The following is a 24,998-nucleotide window of genomic DNA, read 5'->3' on the forward strand; positions in this document are numbered from 1 at the left end:
CCCCGGGGGAGAAATTTTAAAAAGAACCCCAAGGGGAACCAAGGTACCGTTTTGTGGCCGTGGCTTGAAATTTTTTTCGCCCCTAAGGGGTACCAATTCTAAAACAACACATTAACTGCACTGACTTTTTTCGGCTCAATACCCTAAAAGGTACCGCTAAAACTCCTGATGTGGAGCTTTTGAGGCTGAATACCCCAAGAGGCACCGAAAGCGCTTTTTTAACCCGTAAAAGGTATGACGAGCACCCCCGTCCGTCCTTTATACGTGGGAGTCCCCCGCACGTAGGACTTCGTGGCTCTCGAGCGACTGTTCCTTATTGTCGTGGAGCAGTTTGCCTTATGAAAAAAACTGTATGTCTCTTTTGTCATTAAGAATGCCGCCATGACAAAGGCAAAGAAGGACTGCTCTAAAGCTCTGAAGAAAGAGGAATTTCAATGCAAAACCTGTAACAAATCCTTCTCTCGCAAATCGTCTTTGGTTGTTCACATGAGAAGGCATACCGGTGAAAAACCTTTCAAGTGTGTTTACTGTCCTAAAGCCTTTGCCCAGTCAGCAAACCTGGTGGCACACCTGAGAACTCACACAGGAGAGAAACCCTACCCTTGCCCTGTGTGTGGAAGATGTTTCTCCCAGTCCTCCTCGATTACTACGCACATGCGCACTCACACTGGTGAGCGGCCCTTTAAGTGTGCTGAGTGTGGAATGACATTTGCTGAGAGGTGAGTTTTTACAACTTTTCATCTAATTTGGCTGCAGTTTATAGTTTTGTTGGTCTGTTGCAAACAGTGTTGAGATTTCCATTAGAAGAAATTGCACCCACATAACTAAATTAGGACGGTGTTAGTTGTATTACAGCGATGTTTTGAAAATTTTATTTGTGAAATTAAAAATATAGATAGAGAGATTTGCACCTTAAGGAGCACAGGCTCTTCACTGCTGCTTTAAGATTGAGGACAAAAAAGAATTCCAGAGTGATCAATCTCTAATTTCTCTTGTAACAATATCTGTATAATGTGACACAAACATGTGAAGAGAATAACGAAAATCATCAATTGTTTGCCGTGCAAATAATAATAATAATAATAATAATAATAATAATAATAATAAATTAATAACATAATATAATACATTAGCATTTCAAGAGGAGGCCTCCAATCACCTAGAGGTGGTTTTCAGGAGGGTCCCCTAAAAAATAAAGTCTGAAATACACATTAAATGTCTAAAATACAGAAATAATAAAATCAAAAACGTAAGACTACAAGTAAGGTTTAAAACTAGATCTAGGACTAAAAATACTACTACTGACTAAGTAGTAGTAGTAACTGAAATTTACTAACTGAAATTTTCAGTTATTAAATCGACGAGGGGCTTTTCAAGGTTCGCCATGAGACGAAAAGAGTTAGCTTTAATTTCCTTTTTTCTCTCATTCAGATCAACTCTTTCAAAGCATCAGCGTGTTCACACCAGAAAGCTTAACTTGATAAAAGCCAGTTAAATGAAAGGTGAGTGACAAGCTGTGTTACGACTATACTGAAACAATTCAAAGCTTGACGACTCACTATTACCCAAGTCAGTATCTCCACTGGAGAGGAGTGTTGTGTGACATGATCATCTGGGTAACACCATTTTCGCCAAGGGAACACTTTTTAACACTTTAAAGGAGCTACGTCACGATTTGCGCATCTTAAAAAATCTTTAACTGTATCATAAGTTTTCCTAAAATGCCTTTACTAACATGTTATTCCTTTGAAATTGACAGGATTTGCCGCTCATACCTGACAACGTTGCCTTGATGGGTTGTTCGAAATGATGATAACATTTCTTTGACTTATTGCTCTATTTACACAAGATGGTTCTAGTCGAGATGACTAAATCTTCTATATATCTATTTAACCATAGATTAAGAGTTGCACAGTAGTTACGTGCACTCTTTTTTTCATATAAGAATAATGCTTTTCCGGCCGAGGCTGAATATTCTTATTTTTCTGCCGACTTTAGGCTGAAAATATTCTTGTGAATATTCTTAAATTATAACGTATAACATTTCTGTTTTCGAATGTATTTGGTGTCTGCCGTGGATGGTGTTAGAGTAATTTTGGAGCAAGTCTGCAGGCAATATAGCCTGATATGACACACAGAACTTCTTGCAGAAATGTTATTTTAAACATCGAACATACGGCTAGTGCTGTTTTTGTTGCTTTTTGGTCAGTTTTGCCGTTTAGAGAAACAAATAATTTAAATGATTTAGTTAAAAACATATAAGCATAATTGACCATAGATTTAGAGCTACACAGTAATTAATACGTATAATTGTTTCAGTAGTAAGTTAATTTACCGTAACACTTCTAAAGATCTATTTAATGTGTTTTTTCAGATAAGCCACGACAAATCACTCTTCTAATTTCAGAATTTTTACATTTCTTTCTCAGATTTTACAAACAAATATAACCAGTTTTGTCATTTCCAGAACAATAGATTTCTTTTCGAAATAATATTGGTTGTGCTAAAAATCAATTTCACTCAAAAGTTGTTTGCATTAAGAGCGATTGACTATACAGATCATGACTTAACCTTCGGATTTGCTAAGTTCTCTGACTAGTTTAAAACTCGTACGATATGTGACAGCTACGCAATTGAATTGAGATAGATTTTTCTTCAACCAATAATTAATAAAACCGAAATTAATCGTCAAATGGATTGGGTGTTTTCGCGCCCTCTGGGAGCCAGTTGTATGTTTGTTGTTTTTGAGTGACTGAGCATTACATGCAAGTCTGCGCGTTATAAATTATAATTAATTGTTAATTATGTTTCTGCTTTGAGATCTGATTGGTTAATTTCACCCTTCACATGTGCTGTGATTAGTCAGTTGTGGTATCACGGCATGTTGATAGCAGCATATTTATATTGCGTCTAAATTACCAGTGTTAGTATTAGTGGCTAGGTATTTATTTGTATTGTTTAAACGTGTTCTTTGATGTTAAGGTCCACGTCAGTCCTGAGGCTAAACTTGTTTTAGACCTTTGCAAATGAATTATGAGTATGTATGTATAGAGAAAAAATTTCTATTTCTTTTCCTTTTAAATGTTATGAAGATGTAAGTTTAATTAATTTACCTGTTATCTGTGATGGACCAATTGTGTGATAGCGTGCACGTGCAGGTTTAATTGGCAATGATTCTATATACCATAATTAATCAAAATTGGGATTTTGGAATCCATTTTAATCTTCCCAAGACAAAATTTTTGTTGTGACATTTAACTTGAAACCGCCTTGCATACGGCGAGTGCAACCGCAATACGAACGGCAGTCAAAACCGAATTGTTCTACCGAAACGAAACGATAATAGTCTTTTTCTTCGCAGCCAACAAAATTAAAGACAATGCTAAAGTTGCTTTGGTCTTTTCTAATACTTAACTCGAGAATTCTGGGTTTAATTTGACGAGGAACAACATATTTTGTTCAAAATAACACAACTGTTTTCCTACCTGTCGACACTCGACGAAGTACGAGTGAGTTGCGGGACGCGGGTGACCCATTTTTGGCGCCAAATTAAAAGCTTGGAGACACAAAATGTTTTCACTTTCTACAATCTGATATGGTTTTTGGAATTATAAATCCCTTTCCGTGAATATTCAGTGCCGTCTCCAGTGCAAAAAAGTTGCCCGACTGCAATGCTTTTCCTGTTAAGACTGTTAACATACATTGACGTCAGGACAGTACAGTTTTTTCCCCGCCATCTGAATCCTGATTGGTCAATTCGAATTCCAGGCGCGCCAGTCGTATGCAAGGCGATGAATCCTTGTCAAGGGTGTGGATTCATCGACTCCTTTGACATTTATCTAAAAGGAACGTTCTATGTACAAATCATTAAGGTTTTATCCATCCATCGGTTGTAATTGGCGATTTAAGAAAAGCAACTAACAAAACAATATCATTTAATTGTATACTACGTGGAATTTATTGCGTTTGATATTATTCAGATTACTTTTCACAAAATAAATATATATTACTTATAATAATTTATTGCACGTAAATTTTTCTCTAATATATTATAAGCTATGCTGAAGTCTATACTAGGTAATAAATTTATAACTTTTAATAAATGATATGGATATTATCATCCATGGTTACTGTGGCCAGCCACAAGTAAATTTCTACTACAAAATATTTTGCTTTCATTTTTTACACCTCGGTGAAAAGCGCGCGGTCGCATAACGCGTTCAACGCGGAGGACTGGCTGGCAAAAGATCTGCACCACACAGCGCATGACCAGCTTTGATTCATAGAGCCCATTCTCGTCCCCAGGGCCTCCGTTTCTTTTGGGGACGAGAATGCACAGAGCCTAGAAAACAATTTAACTACAGTTCAAGATAACATCTAAACATTGAACGATACAAAAACTCTAGAGCCTTAATGAATTTTGCGGTTTAAGAATCCGCCTAAGTTTTCCCCAAACTTAGAGATCTGGTCTTCTCTATCAGACAATCTCATCCATCTGGTGTTTTTCAACACTGCCAAATTATTATTTGGACCATTTCTTCAGTCTGAAGAAAGTTTCGTGTGACAAAAAATCTTAGACATCATGTCACAGGCCCAGATTCTCACGTTAGTGCTCCGCGCTAAGTTACTAAGCAGCGCATATGAAATTTTTTTTCTAAACACCTACATCATTCGATGTTACAATCCTTGTGGCGTTGGACGCAAGTGCTCAGTAGCATTTTATGTAAGGTAATCTGAGTGTTGACCTGCACTGTTTACAAGATTCTTTATAATTAGCCAAACGAAACAATAGGTAAACAACCCACACAAAAAAACATAAACAATGCCCCTAGTCCTAAGAACAAACGAGCTACGTGCAGATAACCAAGAGCCAAGCAAAATTGAGGTTTTAAAGAAGTACAGGTCAACCGTAATTTGAAGGCGAATTCATTTGTGACACAGCACAAACTTATGGTACACACATTATAAGGATACAAAAACTAACTATAAAAAGGAGAATTATTACATTCTCCCAACTGGGATATTACGATATGTATGGAGTCCTGTAATGAGAATTTGAACATTGATATAGACAGTAGGTTTAAACGTTTCTGTTTGTGTGTGTGTTGCGAAAGAATTCGAGTTCAAAGCTCAGCTGCGAACGAAGCAAAACAAAAATTTGCACTATAAGAGAACGGCTAGCAAAAGTCGTTCAACTTATTTTTTTCCTTTCCTTCTTTTTTCTTTTCTCGCTGCTTGCCCTTTTTCCGCTCTAAGTGTTTAGTCCTCCAGATCTTTTTGTTCCTGATTCTTCATTAATTGTTCAATTACTGCATCCTTGGCCTGAAAGATAATAATAAAAAAAAATGATTACCCAGGGAGAGCAATGCACGGGACCCTGCTGGAGAGGCACATGCCACGTGCTTGCGTGACGGACCAATCTCCCAGCCAGGGGGGTGGTCGAGGCACTTGTGTGGCCGCAGGGCATGTCTGTGAGCTTTTTGCGAATACGGTCAGTATATATATTTCTTATAAAACTGTAAATGTACGAGTGAATAAAGTTGCTGTTGTCAAGCATGCGCATGCGTCTGAGTCACACGACATGAAACACAAAAACACTGCTAAACCTTACCCGAACTTCGTGACGAAGCAAACTGATTTCACTTGAAAACTTTTCACTTAGTTCACGGGCAAGAGTTTCCTTGATCTGACAAAAATACAAAGGAAAGTTCAGCTTGAAGGAGTAGCTCAAATTCATATCTTGATGGTGCGAAACAACACAACAATACCAGAGGATCTTTTTGGAACAGTAACAATAAACACGACATGTGTAAATCTTACCTCTTCACGAAACTCTCTCATGCATTTTTCTCTTTCTTCTTTCAACTCTTTCTTAGCGCTATCAATGTGAGCGTATATTCTGGCCCTGCAAGACGCCTTCTTGCGAATCGCTAATTCATCACTAATGTTCGATAGCCCAATATTCAACGACGATTGTTCTCGAAGAAGATCCGCCATCTTAAAAATAAACGATGGAAAGGTTAAGAATGAAATGCCAGCTTAAAATCTTCATATAGATGGAGACATTAACTACTAGAACGACATCTACCAAGAAACAGAACTAACATGCACAGTATAGTACACAGTACCACATGAAAGTACTGCTCAATAGCTTTCATTTGAATGGTTACACACTAGGGTTTCATTCACAGACTTAAAAGTTAGAACCACCTTGTACGGCATAATAAGCAGTACCACATGAAAGTACTGCTCAATAGCTTTCATTTGAATGGTCACACAATAGGGTTTCATCCACAGACTTATGCAGCATAATGCATAAGTTATGCAGCTTAAAAGTTATAGAACCACCTTGAACAGCATAATAAACAGTGCCACATGAAAGTACTGCTCAATAGCTTTCATTTGAATGGTCAAATACTAAGGTTTCATCCACAGACGTAAAAGTTAGAACCACCTTGTGCGGCATAATAAGCAGTACCACATGAAAGTACTGCTCAATAGCTTTCATTTGAATGGTCACACACTAGGGTTTCATCCACAGACTTATGCAGCATAATAAAGAACCCCACATGAGAGTATTGCTCAATAGCTTTCATTTGAATCTGGTCACATACTAGGGTTTCACAGACACAGACTTAAACGTTGGAACCACCTTTTACAGCATAATAAACAGTACCACGTGAAAGTGTTGCTCAATAGCTTTCATTTGAATGGTCACACAATGGGGTTCATTCAAGTACTCCAGGAGTCGAGACTCTGTTTCAGTGAAGTTGTTGAACTTCTGTAGGTAAAGTTACCTTTTGAGTTACGCCAGAACAAACAGGACTCCTTGTAGCTCCCGCAAGCAGCATTTTCCGTCGCTCCGAGAGTAAATACCTCATCCTTTCCAGTTCTGAACTGATCAATAAACGAAGCTCGTGAATGGCGTTCACTTCTTCTGTTATACTACAAAATAGAAGAAAAAACTCCATTAGTATTTCAGAAAACAGTTTGCTCAAAAGATCATTTTAAGCTGGTACGGTGATTATCACTGCTTCTTATATCAATTAAGTTCTTTACCACACCATATAGTTGAAACGAAGAAAGTTTAACGAACTAGTGTGGCGAGAATAACGAGCACTTGCATCAAAATGAGTGTCGTTAATCGAAAAATATTTGATCAGACAGGAAAACTGTCAAAACAAAAACGGTTATAATTACACAAAACCAGTCAAAATAGTGACCTAAGTTTTGCTTCATTAAGGTTTACAAACTATCAATAACAAGTAAGTGAGTTAGAAGAGAGAAGACGACATTTTCGACTGTATGAAGCCGTCTTCAGATCAGTGTAATTTCTAGGATCTCTGTTCTTTCCGGTCCCATGCCTGGTGCGAGACACAGTTGGAAAGGAAGACGGGAGACCTTGCGAACGAGGTTGAACTCGGCCTCTGTGACGTAAGCTTTGCTGTCTCCGCGCTATTTCCGGAAATTCTTCTTGCATCTTTGTGAGGATCAGTCGGTAACTGTACCATTTCCGACTTGAATTATCCGATGAAATACATAAGAACAAATGCGAGCCAAGAGGCAAAGAGAGAACGAGTCAACAGAACAAATAGCGAGACTTACCGTACAAGCATATGTTTAGTGTAACTCGAGGCTCTGACTCCATCCAGCGGTCCTTCACAAGACAAGTGGGATTCGTACTTTTGGATGCTCTGCTCGAGAACGTTAATTTCATGAAGGTAATGCTACAGTGCAGGACAAGAAACGAAAAAAAAGTAAATTCACGAGGGAAAATGGATCTCTTAAACTATGCAATACGGTTTAGAGCATTTTTCATGATGACTGTTGAATAGCTAAGACCAGAGTTCGTGTGTTCCTTTGCCTTCCACAGCGCGGCAACACAATCTAATCTGTGTGCACGATTTTAACCGATAAAAGTGTGCTCGGAACAACATGAAGCTTGTGCCAAGCTCGACCACAATGTAATCAGTGGCAAGCACATGAGAAGACAAATAAAGATTGGTTTCCCCTAGTTTACTATGAGAGGTTTTTTAACCGATTTTGAAGATGATCTATGAAAAGCCAAACAAGACGAATAACCCTTCTTGAAAGTCATTGAAAAGTGCTCTAATACCAAAAATCAACATTAAGTTATTTATGTAACAGAATCAACACTGGGTTATTTATTTCAACTACTGTTTAAGCTAACAAAGTCAAATAACGCTATCAACCATTTCACCGTCTTCGTTCCTCGATCCTGGTCATGTCTTCACAGGAAACAGTTCTCGACATACCGTACCCCAGGACGCGACGAGTCAGCTTACTTGTAAGGACGTACAAGGTTTCCTTTCACACCTGCTACTTCACAACACCTTGGAAGCTCATGCAGATAAGAATCAAACAGATCAGAGCACATGTTGGAGGGCATCACTTGCGACCTTAAGATTGGGTGTCAAATCCCGCAAGAAATAAGCGCACCCCATCTGACTTAAGACTTTCAAGACTTGAGTGTTAGTAAATTCATAAGACACTATACCCACTGTTAGCAAAAGCTAGCCTAGGGATAGTGTGGGTAGTGTTAGAGTCAATAGGAGAGATTAATTACAACTGAAGATCTGCTACCATTTCGCTTGAATTTAGGACACACACGAACAGGAAGCACTAGGAATTCGCCCAGATTCAAACTTTAAGATCACCTTGTACAGCATAATAAACGCACCAAAGTGCTACTCAAAAGCTTTCATTTGAATAGTTACGCATTATGGTTTCAGCCACAGACTTAAAAGTTAGAACCACCTTGTACCGCATAATAAACAGTACCACATGAAAGTACTCTCGAAGTTATCTTTAGCTGTGACTTTAAGTCGCACCCTTCTATGAATCGTAGAAATAGTATTCATCCTTTTCCGCATCAATTGTCATTGGCGTCCTGCTAGTTCCATTATCATTAATTTATCATAATTATCACCGTTAATTATTATAATTATTAACATTATTAGCTTCATACTTGACCCCAATTAATCATCTGCAACCTCGTCAATATGAAAATCACTGAAACTGTAGGTACTTTGTTAATTGCTGTCACCAACTCGTTTGGAAGAAGTTACCCAAGTCCACTACCATCACCAACAGTATAATTAAATCTCCATCGTCTTCATCACCGTTGTTACCATCTCCATTTTAATCTTTATTAACATCATCATGTGCATGTTGGTTTAATCTCCTTGTCACCACCACAACTACCCACTGTCAACAACAAAATCAACAGCGCCAACACTGACACCATCACCACTGTAATCTCCCTGAACATTCTTATCTGATCAGGATGTTTGGTGATTAGGATGTTGCTGCTACTGCCACTAATGATAATGGTGATGATGATTTTTTTCACGGCACCGGCAGCAGTAGCAACAGATAACCACTCCTTTTTGCCCGTATGTCCAATTCCATTGCCACACATCATAATTCGTCCCTACATTCAACTCTCTGCCACTAACAATGATGATGTTGATTTCCTCAACGGCAGCTGCAGCAGTATCAACTGACAACCACTTCTTTTTCCACCCGTATGTCCAAGAAGACAATTCCACATCATAATTCGTCCCTACATTCAACTCTCTGCCACTAACAATGATGATGTTGATTTCCTCAACGGCAGCTGCAGCAGTATCAACTGACAACCACTACTTTTTCCACCCGTATGTCCAAGAAGACAATTCCACATAATAATTCGTCCCTACATTCAACTCTCTTTTTTAAAAGAGAACTTGGAAAGCATAACGATTTATCGGACTAAAACATTGTCCACGCTTACGTCCAAAAGTACCAATGCTTCAAATTACACTCGGACAAAACAACTCACAAATCAGATTTAAAAAATAAAACACATTTATTTAGAAACAAACAAGAGAACAAAACAACTCCGAAAAATAAATAAAACGGCATTTTCGCGTATTTGAAATCTACCATCTATGTTATGCCTATCACTATGTTATCCCTATTCACTATGTTATGTACACCGCTTTCATTTATGCCGTTCACCCAAAACGTCGAAACGAAAATTGTTTCGACGTTTTTTTTTTTTCGCTTTTGCACTTGATTGTTTTGCAACATGCGTCCAAATTAAAAGAAAAGGATCACGTAGTCCTTTCCCACTGGCAAGCTACGTGATTTAAAACTCAAATCCAGGTCTTCAAACTTTCTTTGGTAGTCACCATATACGAAAGCCATGTACCATCGAGTTCAATTCACGTAATATAAGAAAATCTTTAAAATTGTCATAGTTGCTATGTATATCAAAATCACGACACCTCATTTCAAAGTTGTCAAACCCAACCCCATCGATCACAAACCACATTCGATTCGGTTTTAACTTTGTAAAATACTTAAAATAAAAATTAATTTTCTTTTTCATTTATGAAAGCTAGACTCAATTTTCGCCGCCCTCTCTAATCCGCTCTACGTTCTGCACCGAGCAGCGCGGGCTCCTTTCCCGAAGAGCGGCTGATTATCGAGTCTACAGGAAAACGGGCTAGAGAAAGGCCACTCTTTATGCCTCGGGAATACTACCTGACGCAATTACATCTTTTTCAAACATACCTTGTTCCACAATGTCCAAAAATAAATATATTGATACAATCATGTTCGACTGACCTGTTGACATTCGGAATCAATCTTTTGCAAGGCCTTTTGGGATTCTTCCCTCTGTCTTACTTCTGCGCATGCACCAGCTGATTCGCTTTCTTCAGACAAAGATGTCTGAGATTCCTCTTCCTGTTGAATATGCGTGTTAGGTTCATCTCCTTGGGCAGAAAAACAGGAATCTGTCATTTTAGAGACATCTCGCTTACTTTCACATGCACCTTCATGTGCGATTAATTCCTCTTCTGATAAGCTTGAGTGTGAGATATTTTCTTCGCCATTAAGAGCTTCCTCACTTCGAAGATGAAAGCTAAACTCAGATTTTCTCATCGCACTATTGGTATCATCAGGATGACTAGAGGAATCTTTATTGGTTTGGATTATGTTTTCAAAGCTTCCCGCTAGTGTCTCGCCTTGTTTTTCAAAACTGCTATTACTTTCTTCTAACTTGGAAGGTTCAACAGCTACCGGCAGTTTTACAGACTCAATTTTTGACATTCTGTTACAGTTTTCGTCTGTTTCACCAACACAACTACGTAGGGTAGAATTCAAATACTCAATCACTGGTTCCTCAGCACTATCCACGAGAAGACTCGACCCAGTATCTTCACACGCCAATGCTGTATTCGACTCTTCGTGGCTTACACCAGTGCCTAGACTATCATCAACATATTTTGCCGCAGATGGCCTGGGACTAAAGGCCCATGATGCATACGTTTCCTCGTCAATGGGTCGTTGTTTAGTTAAGGACTTTGTTCTTCTCTGCGCGAAAGTCGCTCGCGGGGATTTTTCTTCCACAGCCAAGCTTAACATTTCAGGATCCAATAGTGCTTGCAAAGGTCTTCTATCACTCACAATAACATGTGCAACACTGGGAAATTCCTTTGCCTTGAGAATCGGTGAAGATGAACTTGGACTAGCTGATTCTTTGTCAAGGAGCATTTCTTCAAAACCGCTGCTTTCTCCGCTATTTTCTCGCACCAGGCGCTTTTCCGAAGACTTGACAACTAGACTGTTTTCTTGATCTGTTGAAGCTGACAATTCTTTTTCGTTGAATTCCTCATTTCCGATTTCCTCGAGTTCAAAAGAATCCTGCACAACAATGTTAGCGACTCTTAAGCGGGCAGGGACTGCCGAGGCTGGCGTAACATCTGCGACTGTCTCCTCTGTTTCAACGGCTAGATCTTGATTATCATAATCACTAACACTCGACTCGCATTGAAAACTCTCTATGCTGTCATTACTTGAATTAACCACCTCGCTTGAAGATTTCACTGAGTAAGCCAACACAGCACTTTCAGGAAGAAAAACACTGGTGTCTTCTTCAACGTCTACATTTACAAAGACCCCTGACTCATTGGCAACTATCTCAACGTCTGTCGTTAGGTTTGTCTCGTTGGAATCAAAGCCTGTTTGCTCGCTTCCTATAACTGGAACACTCAGAAACAATTCTGATTCTACATTCCCAGCTTGTTCTAGAGATTCCTCGCGTACAATTATTGTTCCTTCTTCGTTTGAAAGTTTTCTAGATATCTTTGTTCTTACGGTGCCACTTCCAACAGACGAAACTTCCAGTTCTTCCGTGACCGGTTCTAGAAACATTCCTTTGGTCACGTGCTGTGGCTTGTTCAGCCTTAGGTGCCTCATCAGGTCAAACGAGTCCTCGGGGACTTCTTCCGGTTCGGAAATGAGGGGTATAGAACCAATGCCCCCACTAAACACCGGGCTTATTGGCTCCGCGTGAGACGCGATGAACCTGAGAGGGATCCTACTGGAGCCTGGGTCCGACCATACCGGAGAGTCTTGAGACTGGGAAAACAAGAGAAACAGGAAAGGGGTCAGTAGTTATTAGAATCTGATTTCGTCTTACAGTATCATTAGAGAAGAAGCTTTAGGCTATGAGAATATACAAAGTGAACACTTGAGGGAATTTTTTTTTGGCATGTAACTAAGTTCTCCCAACTAGACCTATAAGAGATGTTTAACAAATAAAGAAGCCTCGACTGTGCTCTGTTCTGTTGTAAAGCACGCAGGAAGCGGTAGAGCACGAAAGAAGTGTAGGGGAAAACACGAGACGAAGTCGAGTGTTTTTCCCCACTTCTTGAGTGCTCGACCGCTTCCTAAGTGCTTTACAACAGAACAGAGCACACTCGAGGCTTCTGTATTTGTTTTATGATAAAGAATCTAATAATTTCCCCACGCATTTGGCTGAATTTTCAAACCAAACTTTATTAACCAAACGAACAAAAGTGGCGTCACCCGTGCACTGTTCTCTGATAAAGCACGCTAAAATAAGCCAATCACAATCCTTGTTAGAATTGTTCAAATAATTTGATTGGCTAACGAAGCGACAGCTGTCAACCACTAACTGGACTTCGGCTAAGCTTTTAGTTTCGAGTAGTTTGAGCGGCTTTTGAGAGAAGAACGATGCCTTCAAAGTTCGCTTTGAAGTTAATTTTTAAATACGGATCTAAAGGCAGGTGAAGGTTTATAGTCGAGAGGAATCCGGCCGTATCGTGGCCCATGGAAACGTCCACTTTTCCAGTGGAAATTACGAAACGCGGAGCTCAAAGCTTGTGGATGAAAATGCGAAATGCCGAGTTGAATTTGAAAGGAGTTACAGTTATTTACGGCTTGTAGCCGCATGCAGCAAGATTGCCCGAACTAGCGTAAAAGTTAGAAAGACGAAACGGCTCCCACTGGTTCTACTCCGAGCACAGAAGAGAATATCAGAGCAAGCTTTGCACTGAACATTCGTCGGTTCACTTCGCTGAGATGACCGGAGAACGAGCGTTACTACACTGCATGTAAGTGTTGTTTGAGCAATTGAGCATTTTTACAAAAATAAAGCTTCTCATCATAAACAGAGACACTTCAATTGTTGTTTTCTATCATTGTTTTACTTCTTAAGTATAATTTCTGCCTTCGTAACAAATATAATGTCTTTTATCGAAGCACTGTTTAGGTTGAGAATTTGTTTATTTCGTTACGTGTTTTGTCGGCGGGAATCTAGCAAAACTTGTTATTTTAGTACAGTTTTAACAATGGTCTCTGTGAGCCATATTTACTACAGACAAATAGCTCGTTTCCATTGCGTTTGTCTGAATCACAGGGGATGTTTAATTTGGCGCAAATTTGTCAAAATTCCGACGCAAAAATTTGAAAGCCAACTTACCGTCATCAACCCGTGCTCTGTTCTCTGATAAAGCACGCACTTTCAGCCAATCAGAGCGCGCGTTATATGGAAACTTTATTATAAATGGAGATAAGTATTGAGAATTGATGTGTTGACATCGGGACTATAAGAAATTCTAGAAGAGTAAGGGAAATTTAAACTTTGCTAACAAATGTTCCCTTTACACTGTTTCCACAGGCAACACTTTTCAAAATTCCCTGACTTTTCCCTGACAAAATAAAATCAGTTTCCCTAACAATATAGATACAAAATGTCAGATCTATCTAGTAACGGCTTCTGGCCTCAACTTACAGCCGTCGTTTCCTGCACCCATCCACTAAGACTGATCAGTTTTCAACAAATTTTCCTTCTTCACTAAGGGAAAAAATCGTTGAGATCGCAGTGACCCCAATGATTCTTCCAACCTTCACTGGTATTTAATCAGCCGAGTTAAATCATTTCAATTTTCCCTGACTTTTCTTCAAAATATCAATTTTCCTTGACTCAAAATAAATTTCCTGACTTTTCTCTGACCTTGACGAATTTTTCTCCCTCACCGTGGCAACTCTGTTTTACCGTAATTCAGTTTCAAAAAAGAAAACTGAACATGCGCAGATTATTTATTTCGCAACAGAAAGAAAAGACTAGAAAATAACCATTCCCACATCACGTTAATTCTAAAGTCAATGGTGCTACGCTTTCACGCAACAAATTTAACCTAAAGTTGATCGTGCGTCAATCTTTCCCGCTCATTTAAAGTCATTTGAGTCACGTTTTCAAGCTAAATTAAACAGCTGCCCAGTTACAAGTCACCTCGAAGCTGATTTCAATATTGACAAAAGGCACCCCTTTATCTCTCTATTTAAGTTCGCTAATGGTTATTTGGCGAGTTCTTACAAAAACTCAGATCGCAATAAAATGTCGTTCGGCGGTTTCGCTTAACGGATCAATTCGGGTATTTTCTATTATGTTATTCATAACCTCAACGAAACGTACTTTCCAACAGTATGTCCCTCGATAAATAGCGTGTTTATTTACCTTGGCAGGTGTTTCGCAAGAGAATATTTCCTCCGTGCCATAAAATAAGTATTAAACGGAGAAATAACTACACACGTCAGATTTAAAAGCCTTGAAAAACGACCAAGTTGGAGACGATGGAAATGTCAATATATATTTTTGTAAAAAAAAAAACCCTTTAATTAAGACGGTAACTTCTCTTTACATGTTTGCTACAAAATTAACCAAACAGGTTGCGTGAATAAATGAGTTGATTAGTAGATAAAAATATTGACTTAAACCGGACTCTAATTTTACAAAATGTCTTGAGGAGAGCGAGGAAAATCATGACACTAATTTTGGGAAAACCCATTTCGCCAGTACCTCACCATTTTTTGCGTTGTAGCTTTAAACGGTATGATTTAATTTCGTTTAACCTACCAGTTTGATAATTCTGAAGGCGGCGAAGTGAAGATACCCTTTATAACTCGGTCTTGCCGTAAAGAAGCTCAGTTCTGTATCAAAGATTGGCAACCAACAAGGCAACAAGAAAGGAAAACAACTTTCAACGTTCAACACGCTCGCTGGCGTTTGTAGAACAAGTATTAAGACACGACACGAAGGAAAAGGTAAAAAAAGAAAAGAGAGCACTGTCACATTTGAATAAGATCCATCATTGTCGTAATTATACCTTCATTTATCACCAAAGCAACAACTGATGTGCAAGCCGTTTGACACATTCACGCTGACGAAAATTTACATTTGAATTAATTTTGATGTTTCAAAAATAGCAAATATGAAGGAAATTTCAATGAAAATTGCACTTAACGAAACAGATGACATGCTGCCTTGTACAGAAACAAATTTAAACCAGCCACTGTCAAAGGCATTTAGAAATATAATTTGTTTCGAAAACATGAGCCGGAGACCCAGTGACCAAATGGTTCAATTCTCAACTCTGAATTGACCGGTCTGGGTTCATGCCCTGGCTCGGGACACTGTGTTGCGTTCTTGCGCAACACCTTTTTAATACTCTCACAGTGGCTCAGGCTGCCCCAAAGTCGAATAGCAAACGGGACCCAGCGGCAAATTGCTTGTTCGACTAGAGAAAACTTTAGGCCGGTGGGTAAATCGGCGATGGACAAGCTTCCCCTCGAGGGGGAAATTCTAATTATTTCTACCGATTTTAGGCTGAACATATTCTTGTGAATATTCCTGGATTAGACAAAGGAAAACGTCAGATTATCTGTCATATCATGACTTTGAAGGCGTTGAAGACTTGAAATAATTCTGAAGTCTGACTAGATCTGTCTAAAGGCAATAAAGCCTACTATGACATAACTAACTTAATACTTAGCTCTTATTAACCGAGCAGGAGGTCTGTATGGGAGAATCTTGACCGAGGTCGTGAGTACAGACCGAACGCACTGAGGTCTGCACACACGACCGAGGTCAAGATTCTCCCATACAGACCGGCTTAGCTCGGTTAATAAGATGTTTATTATATGGCAAAGAAGAAAACTTTAATGCGTTTAATGTAACTGGTTTGTACTAGCTGACATTTTGCTTGCGAACGGCGATGAACTTAACTTACACCTGCCAAAATTTGCTCGTCCTCTCTATTTTTTTTGTCATCAGGCTTTTTGGCACTTTCATAAATGATTGAGAAGAAAATAAAAGAAAATGGTGAACATTTTTGTATTTTAGTTTGCTACTTTTTCAAAATGAAACCGGTCTGGATTCCGGTCTAGATGGGAAAATCTAGACCGCGGTCAATATCGATTTCAACCAATCAAATTCGTGAATTCTGTAGTTCCCAGTCCTTGTGAGACACAGCCATATGATAAAGTTTAGTAAAACATATAACTGTTTTGTATTTACAAACTTTCAACACACAAAATTATATTCGTTTCAAAATTCCAGAATTCGCAAATTTCAGCCTCGATATCAGTATACAATATATTTTTATATATACAAAGAGTGTATGATTGTACCTTAGAACATAATAAATGCGTCCCGCTTTCCAGAAAACTCTGAAAAATGCCTTGATCTATCGAAAGGATAATGATTACTGATTAAGGAATCAACCTTCCCGTAAGCTCGCCAATTTCAACCGACTTCTCATTTGTTGCATGGCAGCTATTTCATCCTTAAAAATATGGTTAAACAAGATCGAATTAAAAACAAAAGCCCTTGTAAAACAAAATTACAAATGTCGCCTACAGTTCACCCATCAAAATACCATTTTACCATTCTAAAACTAATGTGATTTGTTTGGTCATACAACAAGTCAATCACGAAGTGTCTTGCAGAGTAGGGCACTCCATTTATATTTTGCACTTGTTTCGTATCGAAATTTAAAAAGAAAAAACAAAACACTTCCGTGATTTAAATGGTAAGAATACGTGATACACGGAACCGAATAAATTTTAAAAAGGCAGACTAAACGAGTTTCAAAACAGGCACCCATTCTTACGCGAAAACCTACGATTTAAGCAAGATTCTTCGAACTGCAATAACAAAGCAATTCATGGCTTTTTCAGCGAATATCTCCGCACAAGTCCGCAAAGAAGGTCATTATTTCTGGAGCGTCGCGCTGGTTTAAGCGGAACACTGCTACACCAGATTTCAGCTACTAAGGGCAATTTTTGCTATGATTGTAAACTATAAAAGCTAAATGTCTCTCTCTTACCGACGATCCATACAGATCGTCCTGTTCCAAGCTGCGCCGAAATGTCTCCACATCAATACCCTGCGCTTGTGAGGGTGACTCAAGAAATCTGTCTGGAATACGCATGCGCATGTCTGATTCAGCAAATCCGAGATCCGCGAGAAATTCCTCTGGATCCACGGTCATTGCGTTCAGCAGTGAACTCACATCATGGGAGGTCCTACATGGGAAGGTAAAAAATCAAAATGAGCGTTAACTTTGAGCGATTCTGACTAAAATTCTTAAGGCTGGTTTCCACTTGCGACGAAGTCGGGGTCGAGATCGTAGTTAGAGTCGTAAGAGCGTTTATGACCTAGTGAAAATCGAAAATCGGAGTCGTGAGCGGAGTCATAAGGTCGACGGAATCGGAGTCGGAAGAATCAGAACATTTCCATTTCTTCCGATTCCGTTTGCGACTTACTCGCTTATGATTCAGTGAAAACTAGATTGTCGAAGTTGGAAGCAGAAGCGGAAAAAACAACCAATCACAAGGCCTGGAATCGAGTATTGTGATTGGTTTATTTTTCCGCCTCTGTTTCCGACTCCGACAATGTAGTTTTCAATAGATCGTAAGCGACGGAGGATAAGCGGATGCGATGTTCTACTTCTGACTCCGTCGGTTTGCTTTTCACTAGACCGTATCGCTCTACGCTTCTGATTACGACTCCGACTATGACTTCGTCGCTGGTGAAAACAAGCCTTTATAGAACCACACCACAGCTCAAGATTCCTTACTAAAAAGTTAAATTCTCACCACTGATCGTAATACATTCGCTTAAATGTTAGTTTGGAGAATTTTGAAGTAGATCAAGGCAACAGCCGCAAGTTGATGAATTTATTTTTTCTCTTCACACGTCTGCTTGAGAGTATATTGGTAATATAAAGCGAAAATAGATTTTGATCAGCCTTAGGAGCAATGACCATACACCTTTGAGAAAACAATTCGCAAAAGCAAACAGCTTAAATTCCCTCCAAATTGTTACATTAAAAATTAAAGTCATAATCTTGTTCAAAAAACAATGCCGCGAGCTGATGCTTAAACTTGTAAGAGTAAACACATCTGAATACTCAGCAAACGGGTGAAGTATTAAAATCGTCAGTCTTGACTGCAATCTTTCACTTGTACTCAAAAAACAAGAAAAATCGTTCAATCGCAAGCGAGCTACAATCTTGCAACACGTGACTTAAAAAAAAAGTTCAACTGTTGTTGTTTATAGTGTTCAATGCGCTTAGCTACACCTAGCTAGTTCACAGGCATGCCACTTGAAAGGAAACTGAAACTTAAAAACTTAATTAAACTTAATAAGCGCTACATCTCACACTTTCGAACTGGGTTTCCTGAAATGTCATAGAGATGGCGTAAGTAACCGCTCTGCCTCCCGCTAGTCCAGCACACAAACCTTGCAAGAACACGACGCTGCGGTAAACCAGCTTAGTTCTATTACAGAAATTTCCGCGTTGACGAGGATGCCAGGAGAACAAACAACAATACACATTATGTCATCACAGGGACCAGTGGAAACATTATCATAACGAGTTACAATAAAACCACCCGCCATCTGCTAACAAGGTTAACCAGATCTCGTAATGCATTGTCAGTACATGTATTTCACGACTATTGATTTAAAAAATATTGCAACTCCGACATAATAAACAAATCTTAGGAGACTGGCCAATTCCTTTTCCGTAGCGCATAACAAAAGTGATGCAATGAATTCCAGTATACAACGAAAACGCTTGGACCCTGACCGAACGGTTTACTTATAATAAATGAATTAACTTGCTAAAAACGAACTTCTGCTACAAAATAAAGCTAAATAACGTGGAGGCGCACTGGTCTAATGGTTCGCGCACTGGACAGCGGATAGAGCCGTCTGGGTTCGAGCCTTGTGCGGGCTCATTGTGTTCTTGAGCAAGGCACTTTTCTCTCACAGTGCCTCCCTCCACGCAGATGTATAAATGGGTACCGGCGAATTTAATGCTGGGAGTAACCCTGCGATGAACTAGCATCCCATCCAGGGAGGGAGTAGAAATATTCCTAGTCGCTTCATGCTACAGAAAGCCCCGCAATAGGCCCCGGCTGTATGGGTTACTTGACCCGACACAGACATTTCCTGACTGCAAACTAACGAGGCTGTAAGTACTAAATTGTCGTAAATGGAGTACGCCGACACTGACTTTTTTCACAGAAAAAAGAGCAAACAATAACTCAGAAATAGCAAAATTGTCTTTCTGCAAACGCAAAATTCAAAAAGTTTCAATAACAGGTCTGATTTAAGTCTTGCCCCAACTAGTTTGGCTTCAAAAAGGAGGGCTAGGCGTCATGTAGCATACAATGAAAAGGCGCACGATAAACTTTAAGACGGAATAAACTACAAGCAGAGGGTAAAGCGCAGATGAAAAGAGCTCAGTCAGTAAACGCGCAATTTTTCATTTATAAGCTGTAACTTAACTTGAACGACAGCACATTTTTAAATACAGATCAATGGGTAGCAAGGAAGGTCGACTAAACTGAATGGCATCCATTGCCAGTAAGAAGTGTCCTCTTATTGAAAGTTCCCCCTTGTAGGACTGTCTCCCAGTGGGAGGAGTATCAGTTTAGAGTTTGAGAGTTTCAAAAAAGATTTATGCCACGGAGGTATTCCCACCATTACAGGGGTGTTCTTAGAAATGTTGAAAGGGGAGCCCTAAGAGCTACCAGAAAGTTTCACAGGAGCCCGCAAGAGGCACCAAAAAGGTTTCATAAGGGCCTCCAAAAGGTACCAGCAATTTTCAAGAGACCCTAAAAGGCACCAAGCATTTTCACAGGAGCCCCTAAAAGGCACCAGAAATTTTCAAGAGACCCCAAAAAGGCACCAGAATCTAGCTTTTTGGGAGTGGCTCGATTGACAATCAGTTTTCAATCAAACAAGTGGCTATCATATATATTTTTTGACCTGACACCTTAAAGGGTAACTAGGATTAGTTTAAAAAGTAGTCAGACACTTTTAATACCCTATGCAGTAGGAAACCACAAACATTTTTGTCTAAAAATATATGTGAAGCATCCCTGTTATTTCTTTTACCAAGGTATGCAACATACAAAGATAGCCTGGAGCTAGTGCATTTGGTAGTCAGGCTATCTGAGTTTTGGTTTTCGGAGGTTTCTTGGAAAATTTGTGAGAGAATTCAAATTGCAGACTAAGTAGACAATGAAATTGTTTGAGGCTAGTGAGAAATTGACTGAATGCCAACGCATCAATATAATGCATCAAATATTTTCACTTGCAAAATTGTGTGTGTTTTGAAAAATATTTGAGCATAATTAATAAACACAAGAGATTCCATTTGGAGCAAAAATGTGGTCAGGTAAATATTGTCCTCCGACATTATCTGTCCCTTAAAGCTCACTGTTTTCCCCAAGCTATGCTTTTGGAAAACTGCTCCCTAATACGGCAGTCCTTTCTCCAGAATTTAAGTGCCAACTGATTAATCCTGGACCCAGATCACTATCCTCACTTTGACCAAAAAAATCTGGCCACAGGATTAGTTGATGGTAAAACAGCTTATAATAAATTACCTGCTGAAGTCTGATAAATCGGACACGCTGCTTTCGATGCTGTTAAGCCTCTCCACGCCATCCAGTTTTCTAAGGAGTCTGTGACTTTCTGGGTATCCTGTGCTCTCACTAGACGATTCATAATTAAACCTTTTAATCAAAAAAAATAAATAAACAAACAAACAAATAAACAAACAGGTCAACAAAAGTTTCAAAAGCCAGTGAAAGTTATTACAGAACGTTTGAAGCATAGGTGTTCACTGGAATTTCAAGAGGGGAATTGGTTTGCATTGATCTTGTACACTTCAGATAATAATCATTTACCTTAACTCCTTTAAATAGTTTGCTGATACCTGAGCTAAGAGTGGCAGAATTAGACCAGAGGTTATATAATTGACACAGCCCAATCAGCAAGGCCATGCTACTCACCCAGTAGATAGACTTGAACTTCCAGGGGAGGTCACTGTCGTTCCAACTGACCCAGATGAGGAAAATACCCGAGCATCAGCACCAAGAGACAAATCATCATCTAAATCAACAAGAAGCACTCCTACAAAATACAGAATACGTAACTATCAATAACATGCAGTGAAACACACAGTTAGTGCAGTGGAACACTATTATTAATCTGTATCTCTTAATTGCAAAGTCTTGCATTTGCCATTCACCACCCCTTCTCTTAGGAGAGACAACTTTAAAGAGGAAATTAGATATTTGAGTTATTGTATGTACAATGCGTAGTTCCAGAAAATAACCATACCTCCCCCACGGAAGGGAATTTTTCTAAGGGAACCCCCCCCCCCCCCTTCCCCCACAATCCCTCTGGAAATTGTAATCCAATTAAGCTTCAATACATACATTTCTTTCAAAATGTTTTGGTCTGACAGAATGCCCACCCCCAGGAAATTCCAAACCCCTCTGTGGGGGGAGTATGGACATTTTCTGTAGCTGCACAATTAACAGATGTTTCATTTAAAAAAACCTGACTAACTCACCATTTTCAGGGGCCTGGTGTATTTGTTTGTCTGTTGGGTTTGGCAAAACCTCAGTTGTAAAAACCTCATCAGTTCTGTTAATATGTGAACTTCTATTTAAGTCCATCAGTACACAATTTTGCACTCTTCATCAGCTAGCTAGCACCACCATCAGCTGCTTGCTGAGTAATTTTCATTTTCTGAAGAAAAGAAAAGAATTAAATGAGCCCTCACCTCATCAGTCCAACATGAAGCAGGCTGTCAAGAAATACAATATCACAAATGAAGTCATGTGAATTCTCTCCGAATACAAACCTCCGACTCACTAAAGACAATGACGATTTTATTCACACACAAAAAAATATAAGCTTAACAAATAATTATACAAAAATATATAATTTATGAACAATTCATCAAATTAATAATTTAATATATTCATCAAGTATAAAAACGGTGATCATAACCACAATGTTGTTTGGATATACAATCTTAAAAATATTAACATATATTTTTACTATTGAATTTCTCCATTTTCTCCATAGGTTTTAGTTTTGACTGAGAATATATATCAAACAATCAAGACTGTGTTTCATCACATTTACAAACATCACAAAAGAAAGTTCATCAAATATAATCTAGGCTGCATATCATATTTTTGGTTCTGACTTCTTAGTGTTTGGAAATGTGGTAAAACACAGTCCCTGCATGGGCTAACTGCATTCTGACAGAAAACTCTAAAAACTCCCAGATTTAGCATCAGTGGTCAGTAAATTATCCAGTTTTTTTAGCAAAAAAATATGAGTGTTTAAACTCACAAATGACTTTGAAATATTCCTGTTCATGAAACAGCAACTGAAAACAGGTTGAAATCAAATGGTGATTCTTTATAGAACATGAAATATGTATAGATCATTGATAACAAAGATAACTGAGTGAATGTTTATGCAGTAGAAAGATGTGTAAAATAAACATCTGTGCCTTTCTTGACTTGAATAATATCATGCCATATAACAGAATTCCGGGAGATGCCGATAATGTACCCTCTCAACCCCTGAAAACAAACACGCTGCCAATTTATGACTCACAAAAATACATTATTTAAAACTCCAAAATTTTACCGCCAAAAACTTATGACAAAAATCAGACTAAATAAAGGTGAATAGTGTGCTTTAAGTGCTTCCCTTCATATCCGGGAGATTTGGTGACCTGTACGCCAGACAGAGAGATTCAGTCTGTATCCAGAGACTCTTGAATAATCCAAGAGAGTTAGTACCGGATGCCATAAAGACAGCCACAAAACTATGTGAGGCAGTCTTTCATACTTGTGTTTGCATTGGTAAAACTGATCTGAGAATGAGAGAACTTGAGGAAGCTCTACTGCAGTAAAATTTGTGGGAGATTTGGTGACCTGCACGGCAGACCGAGAGATTCAGTCTGTATTTGGAGACTCTTGAATAATCCAAGAGAGTTAGTACAGATGCTATATTAAAAAGACAGCCACAAACCTATGTGAAACAGCCTCCCATACTTATATTTGCATAATGGTACCACTGATCTGAGAATGGGAGAACTTGAGGAAGCTTTACAGCAGTAAAAGTTGCTATATAATTATAGAGCAATTTCCTGTTCCAAATTAAAACACCATATTCTTATGATTTAAATCTTCAATAGATTGAACCACTCCCTTACAGAGATCCAGATGAGAAATTTCTACATTCTGTTTCACTGCTAAATGAAACATGCAGCTCACCCTCCCCTCCCCTAGACGTTTTTTGGCCAGTACCATCTCTAAAATAATTTTTTTAAATTTCCAACCCTCTCTTTTTGTATGCTTTAGAAATAAAAAGAAAAATTGTGCATTCAGTCGAAGCTATAGATCATGGAACCTTTAAAGTCTGTCACATGACTACAAAACATAATTATCGTGCATAAGCCAATACATAAATGTAGAAAGAAAAACAAACCAAAGTTGGAATGATCGTTGATATTGAGCAGTCTATTTACTAATAGCTTATTTCATGTACCTTATATTTGCTTTTATCGCTTACATCGGGAAAATTTCAAATATAGCTTCGATTTTTTTCCTTTCGAGCAGTCAAACAGCAGACCCCATCTTGTGATGACTTGTAATTTGTCAGGTCTTTCAACACGAACCATTTATGCAAATTGATAGATAAGTACAAATTTGACTGTCGCTATAGTCACTTAAATTCGGTTGCATATTACCATAATTAGCTAACACTTTTATTTTTACGATTTCAGAGCGATCTTTCGCTCCGTTCGATTCGCTTGACATTCGTCATAATTTAGGCTCATTTAAGAATTTTTATCACTGACCTTTTCAACGAGAGAAGTCATAACATGTGAACAATTTGTGAATTACGCTTACATCTTTGAATATGTCCTAATCAGAAACATTAATTTAAAGTTAAACAGCTAGCTTGCTAAAAGCATATTCATAAGCAGCTTATTAAGAAAGCACGAAAGCAACGCGACAAGAACTGAATAGAAAATTTGTAACCACAAAAATTAGTTTCGTTTATCTGATGACAAAAGTGTTAATCGTCTTGAACCAACGATTTCAAAGTCGAAGCGAAAACTCCGACATAATAAAAACCCAGTTTACTCGCTTTCCAAAAGCCTGCTCGAGTATTCAAATGAATAAACGTGTTATACGATTTTAACAGTGTACTACTCTGTGGACGACAATACTCACCAAAGCTAAAACAACACACATTCCGAATACCAAAATCTCCGCGCGCAAATGAAAACACCATATCTACATCAAGTTTGCTTCCGTCCATCCGCTGACGAAACGAAACATCGCCAGATGGCGGTGGCTTTTAAAAGAATTCGACTAACTTCTTTTCTTGAGCTGGAATATGCACCTATGGTCTGATAAAATGCTGAGTTATTTACTGACTTTTGTGTATATTTACAAATACCAAAAGTGGCTCCTCATGTCGGTTCCACATGACCCGT

At 38.7% G+C, this 24,998-nt stretch overlaps 1 protein-coding gene across 2 annotated transcripts; it reads right to left on the reverse strand.

Moving 5' to 3' along the window:
• Nucleotides 1-1,254: 1,254 nt before the first annotated feature.
• On the reverse strand, nt 1,255-24,998 carry LOC145470800 (uncharacterized). 2 transcript variants are annotated; one of them, XM_081454645.1, is made up of 11 exons: nt 24,733-24,996; nt 22,038-22,216; nt 21,472-21,592; nt 21,064-21,192; nt 17,487-17,685; nt 10,636-12,432; nt 7,606-7,727; nt 6,798-6,945; nt 5,821-5,997; nt 5,612-5,686; nt 1,256-5,322 (listed from the first exon to the last, which is right to left on the reverse strand). In XM_081454645.1, exons 2-11 carry the CDS (start codon nt 22,141-22,143, stop codon nt 5,260-5,262), a joined length of 2,937 nt encoding a protein of 978 aa, XP_081310771.1. In that variant the 5' UTR covers nt 22,144-22,216; nt 24,733-24,996; the 3' UTR covers nt 1,256-5,259. The 2 variants fall into 2 exon arrangements, with proteins under 2 accessions (XP_081310772.1, XP_081310771.1); XM_081454646.1 differs by lacking the exon at nt 5,612-5,686 and having other exon boundaries at nt 1,255-5,322; nt 24,733-24,998.

This window comes from Orbicella franksi, chromosome 15, assembly GCF_964199315.1.
Source record: "Orbicella franksi chromosome 15, jaOrbFran1.1, whole genome shotgun sequence".
Classification (NCBI taxonomy): Eukaryota; Metazoa; Cnidaria; class Anthozoa; order Scleractinia; family Merulinidae; genus Orbicella; species Orbicella franksi.

Excerpts from the sequence above, each read along its gene's own strand:
- LOC145470800 (XM_081454645.1), bottom strand. The coding sequence starts at position 22,143 with ATGGACTTAAATAGAAGTTCACATATTAACAGAACTGATGAGGTTTTT. Across the intron at positions 21,593-22,037 it reads ACACCAGGCCCCTGAAAATG|GAGTGCTTCTTGTTGATTTA; the intron begins GTGAGTTAGTCA and ends TGTATTTTGTAG. Across the intron at positions 17,686-21,063 it reads GATTTATCAGACTTCAGCAG|GACCTCCCATGATGTGAGTT; the intron begins GTAATTTATTAT and ends CTTCCCATGTAG.